This window comes from Rattus norvegicus, chromosome 10 (assembly GCF_021556685.1).
Source record: "Rattus norvegicus strain SHRSP/BbbUtx chromosome 10, alternate assembly SHRSP_T2T, whole genome shotgun sequence".
Taxonomy (NCBI): domain Eukaryota; kingdom Metazoa; phylum Chordata; class Mammalia; order Rodentia; family Muridae; genus Rattus; species Rattus norvegicus.
In genome coordinates, this window is record NC_141543.1 from 85,860,378 (window position 1) to 85,865,021 (window position 4,644).

At 48.8% G+C, this 4,644-nt stretch overlaps 1 protein-coding gene across 1 annotated transcript; it reads right to left on the bottom strand.

Annotated features, from left to right (window-relative positions):
* On the bottom strand, positions 1-3,894 carry LOC148003062 (transmembrane protein 92-like). Its single transcript, XM_087575160.1, has 5 exons — positions 3,814-3,894; positions 1,162-1,184; positions 603-686; positions 272-461; positions 1-102 (listed from the first exon to the last, which is right to left on the bottom strand). The coding sequence occupies exons 1-5, from the start codon at positions 3,892-3,894 to the stop codon at positions 1-3; spliced, it is 480 nt and encodes a 159-aa protein (XP_087431286.1).
* Between the last annotated feature and the right edge of the window lie 750 nt (positions 3,895-4,644).

A 4,644-nucleotide genomic window follows, 5' to 3' on the forward strand; every position in this document is an offset into this window, starting at 1 on the left:
TCAAATGGTTGCATAGCGAGTCCCTCTCCTCTGGCCAGTAGGGCGCTCAGGCCTGAGACTGTAGGGAGGAGGTGGTTCTGTGGGTGTTGAGTTCAGGACAACCTGCAGGAGAAGAGGCACATTTGCTTTATTTGGAGTCTGCTTAAAAAAAGGACAAATGTGGTAGGCAGAGCCCTTCCCAGTCCATAGTCCCTCAGCCTGCAAAGCATTATTTCAGCAGGTTAGACGTCTAGCTATGAAACACATTAGGTATGGGGACAGAAAGACCCACCTGACTGTAGGTTGGTGGGGGATCTAAGGAGGTGACCCAAATGCTCTCTAGAGGCGCAATGGAGGGTGCATCTGGAGGAGTCTGATGATCACCTGCTCTGAGGTCATGGTGTAGTCGTTTGCACTTGCACATCACAAGGCCACAGATGTACAGAAGGACGATAATGACCAATGAGATGATGAACACGATCCTAGGGAGGTGGGCATGGTATTGTCATAAGTGCCGAGGCCATGCTCCCTTGCTCTACCTCCTCCCTCCCTCACCCTCACCCTGTCTCTGGTGAAACCAGCCCTTAGTGAATGATGCCCTGGAGGGATGAACCTGTGCTTACTTGAGGGGGTCATTTTCAGGGTCGAAGATCTTTCTTTCCTGACAGCATTCATTCTCACAGCATCCGAATCCTTTGGGGCAGTGTCTAGTCAGGACGAACAAGCATGGGGAGATACTGATGACATCGCAGCCTCAAAGCAAAGAGTCCCTGCTTCCCTAGACACCTAGGCCCTCAAGTGCAAGTCACCCTTAATGTGTGGGGGTACAGATCCCTCTGGGGCTCACTGGGAGGGATTGGGGTATGGACCTGAGACCTGTGTTCACAGTTCTCCATGGCAGTAGTGTGCCCTTGTTCCTCAGGCAGACTGGTCTGCTGAGGATCTAACACGGGAGGCAGCAGTGGGATACTGACCATTTGTCTCCCCCCTCCCACCTATGGAAGGTTGGGAATTAGCAAGAGTTACAGACCTGCAGATCCCATGGTTGGGTAAGGTGACAGGGGCTGTGGTTTCAGCATAATGATTTTAATTAGGTGTCTGTCACCTTATGCAGGGCCGAATCTGAGCACACACCTGACACCCTTGCCTTTACTGACATCATCGAGAAAGTCCCATACTTACAGGTCTTCACAGTTATTCACAGTCTGTGGGAGGAAAAAGACAGAGGTCAGAGGTCAAAGCCTGGGAGTTGGGTCTGGGATATTAGTGTGCTTGTTCAGCATGGCAATAGTACTTTCTATTTAGTACAGAACTCTAGAGAAGGCAGGACTATCCACGGCTGCACAAGCCAGGTGAGGCCATATAGGAAACAAGAATCTATGTCTCAATAAGAACTAAAGCTAGATATAGTATATCGTTTCAGACAGGCCCTCCCTCCAACTACTATGTCCAGGTTCAACAACAGAAGCCTACCTCTGCCTACCCAAGTGCTAGGCTTAAAGTCTTGACTTACCAAGGGAGCCCCCTAACAAGTTTGTATTGACACAGGCAAGGGTCTCCCTGGCTTGTCCTGGCTAGCCTGGAATTCAGAGATCTACTTGTCTCTGCCTCCATCTTCTGGATTAAAGATGGTCACCCTAACCCTGGCTCCCTCTTGGAAATTGTCCTATGAAGCTTCCCATAGTGGATCCTTAGATTCAGAGACTCCCAGAAAGCAACCTAAGCACCCAGTTGCACCTACACCCTTGATTCACTGTCATCAGTCGATACCACTCTGGGAGTTCACTAAACACACTCATGTCCTATCCATCCTCAGGTCCCCATGGCAAACCCTTGCCCTGTATCCTTCAGTATTTTGAGACGGTCAGGGTCTCCATACAGAATCCCATTCTGTCATTAGCAGTACTGTGTAAGCTCTTAATTAGAACTCTCTTCCTCCAGGTATTAAGGCATTGCCCTCTCTGATTACTTCACTTCAAACCATCACCATGTGTGGTGGTGCATGCCTCCAATCTGAGAACTCCACAGGTTCTAGGGCAGCTAGACGTAGACCCTGTGCCAACCAATGAAGACTTGGAAGGCAGCTTTGGCATCTCTAATGATCCTTACAATAGCCTTTCTCTTGTTAAAGAGAAGAGGAAAGGACAGGTGACAGTCACAGCTGGGTCATCTCCTCTCAATGCTCACAATCCCTGTGTTCTTTGGTAAGGATGGGTACAGTAAGCTGAAGACACAAGGGCACAGGAACTCATACACATGCTCCTTTCTCACGCTCTCTCCCTCCTTCTCCCTCCTACTCCATTCTTCCATTCTTCTCTCTCCCTCCCTATCTCTCTCTCTCTCTCTCTCTCTCTCTCTCTCTCTCTCTCTCTCTCTCTCCCTCTCCCTCTCCCTCTCCCTCTCCCTCTCCCTCTCCCTCTCCCTCTCTCCTCTCCCCAGTTGTCCAAATACCACCGTCTTGTCTTGGACTGTATTTTTTTCAAGACAAGATTTCTCTGTGCACCCCTGGCTGTCCTGGAACAGCTCTGTACACCAGGCTGGCCTAGGAGTCAGATCCACCTGCCTCGGCCTCCCCAGTGCAGGGAATAAAGGTGTGTGCTGCTAACACCACTGGGCTCCTCTGCTAACTACATTTAAACAGCAGTTAAGGCAGGCATGGTAGACCCAGCCTCTAACTCCTTTTAATTCCAATGCTGAGATACCAATGCAGATCTGTGGTAAATTTACACTTAGTACAATCTAAATCGTGACCGCCTATAAAAAAAAAAAAAAAAAAAAAGACAGGTTTAATTAACTGGATCCGGATTATTCCCTGTCCCACCTTAACCATGTGGTCAGATCAGGATGGTTGGGAGCCTGAATATTAGTAAATATGAATTTATCAGATCTGATTGGTGTTTTGACAACACTTGTACTTGGATCTGGAGAGAGGGTCAAAAACGATGCAGAGGTCCCAGATGGGAAGCATCTTGAACCTGGGTTCACTCATACATGGCCTTGGATGGAGAATTAGAAGCTTCAGACAGCCAATGAGCACTGTTCTGGGGAGCTGACCTGGGAAGTCACTTACCTCAGGCCCACCACCCAGAAGATTATCCACCAAGATTGTAAAGTTAATCCCAGTACTCCAGAGGCAGAGGCAGAGGCAGAGTTGAGGCCATCCTGGACTAACGAGTTCTAGTATATCCTCAGCTAGAGGAACCATGTCTCAAAAAACAAAAGAAACCAAAAGATTGTAGGTTTAAAAGGCTTCTTCTGACCACTTCTCAGGAAAACCTGCCAACCCAAGTCACTTAAAGAGTTTGAAGAGAAAGAGAGCTCCAATCCTGCCTCCCTGAGACCACAGCAGGAGGTCACACAGCCTAGGCAGCCAAGTTGACTGTGATATCAAATTCAAACTAATTAGAGAAGTGAGAGAACCTCCACCTCCCTGGTACACAAGCAGATAAGTCAGAGTGAACCAATAAACTACACCTCAATGTCACCAGCCATGCAGTGTCAGGGAAGCAGAGACACCTAATGCAGACAAGCAAGACCTCAGGATCCTCAGCCTGACTCAGAGGCATGCAAAGGCTAAACTGGGTGTCAAAACCCCTCTTCAGGGCTGTGCTTGGGGCCAGTTCCAAGTTAACAACACAGTCCTGCCAAAAGTAGGGGCCCATGTTTACCCAGGGCCTCCTTGTGGACCCTACTTCCACTTTCCCCAAACAGAGAAGGAAGGAAGTTACCAATGCCTGTGGTTAAGGGAATTCCTGTCAAGATAAAGCTGGGACAGGGCTCCAAGGCAAGCCTCTGCCCCCAAAGAGTCCTCCAAAGTCACAGAGTCCTGCTTACCTCATTGGAGCTTACTCCTTGCAAACCGAAAAGTGTTCCGAAGATCAGGGTGAGTGCTCCTGGGACCCAGGCATCCTGCATCCTGGCAGGAGGGCCAATGAGCTTAGATGTGTAAGGACCAAGGAACTGGGCAAGACCTTACCAACTTCTCTCCACCTATGGGGGCCAGCAGTGCTGTTGGGCTGGACCAGGTCTTAGAGCCTAGCCAGAGCTCAGGGAAGAGAAGTAGAGAGGGTCTGGCCTTGTTGAGTTTGAGGTTGGAGGAAATGGGAGATTAGCAGAGTTTGATTTACCAATTTGGTGAGTTGGATGGAGAAGAACACTCTAGAACTTAGTCTGTTGTTCTGTGCTTAAATAGTGTTTAGAGCAGGGCGTAGCCACACAGTTTTAATCCCATCACTAAAACAGGCACAGCTCTGTGAGTTCGAAACTACAATCTATTGGATCCGGGACAGCCAGGGTTAAATTGCAAAAGCCCAGTGGTGTTAGCACAAGCCTTTAATACCCCAGCACTCAGGACAGAAAGAGGTGGATCTCTGAGGCTAGCCTGGGCTACAGAGGGGGTTCCTGGACAGCCAAGACTTTACACAGAAACCCTTTGGGTGTCAGGAGGGGAAATGTCTGGGGAGGTGACTCAGGGGTTAGGAGCAGCTGTCCTTGGACCTGGATTCTGTGTCCAGCATCTTCATAGAAGATGGCTCATAATCATCTGAAAGTCTACTTTTAGATCATCCCATCTTCTGAACTCTGAGGGCATCATGGATGCATATGGTGTACATACATGAGGCCAATCAATACTCATAGAAATAAAAATGACATAAATATAACTTA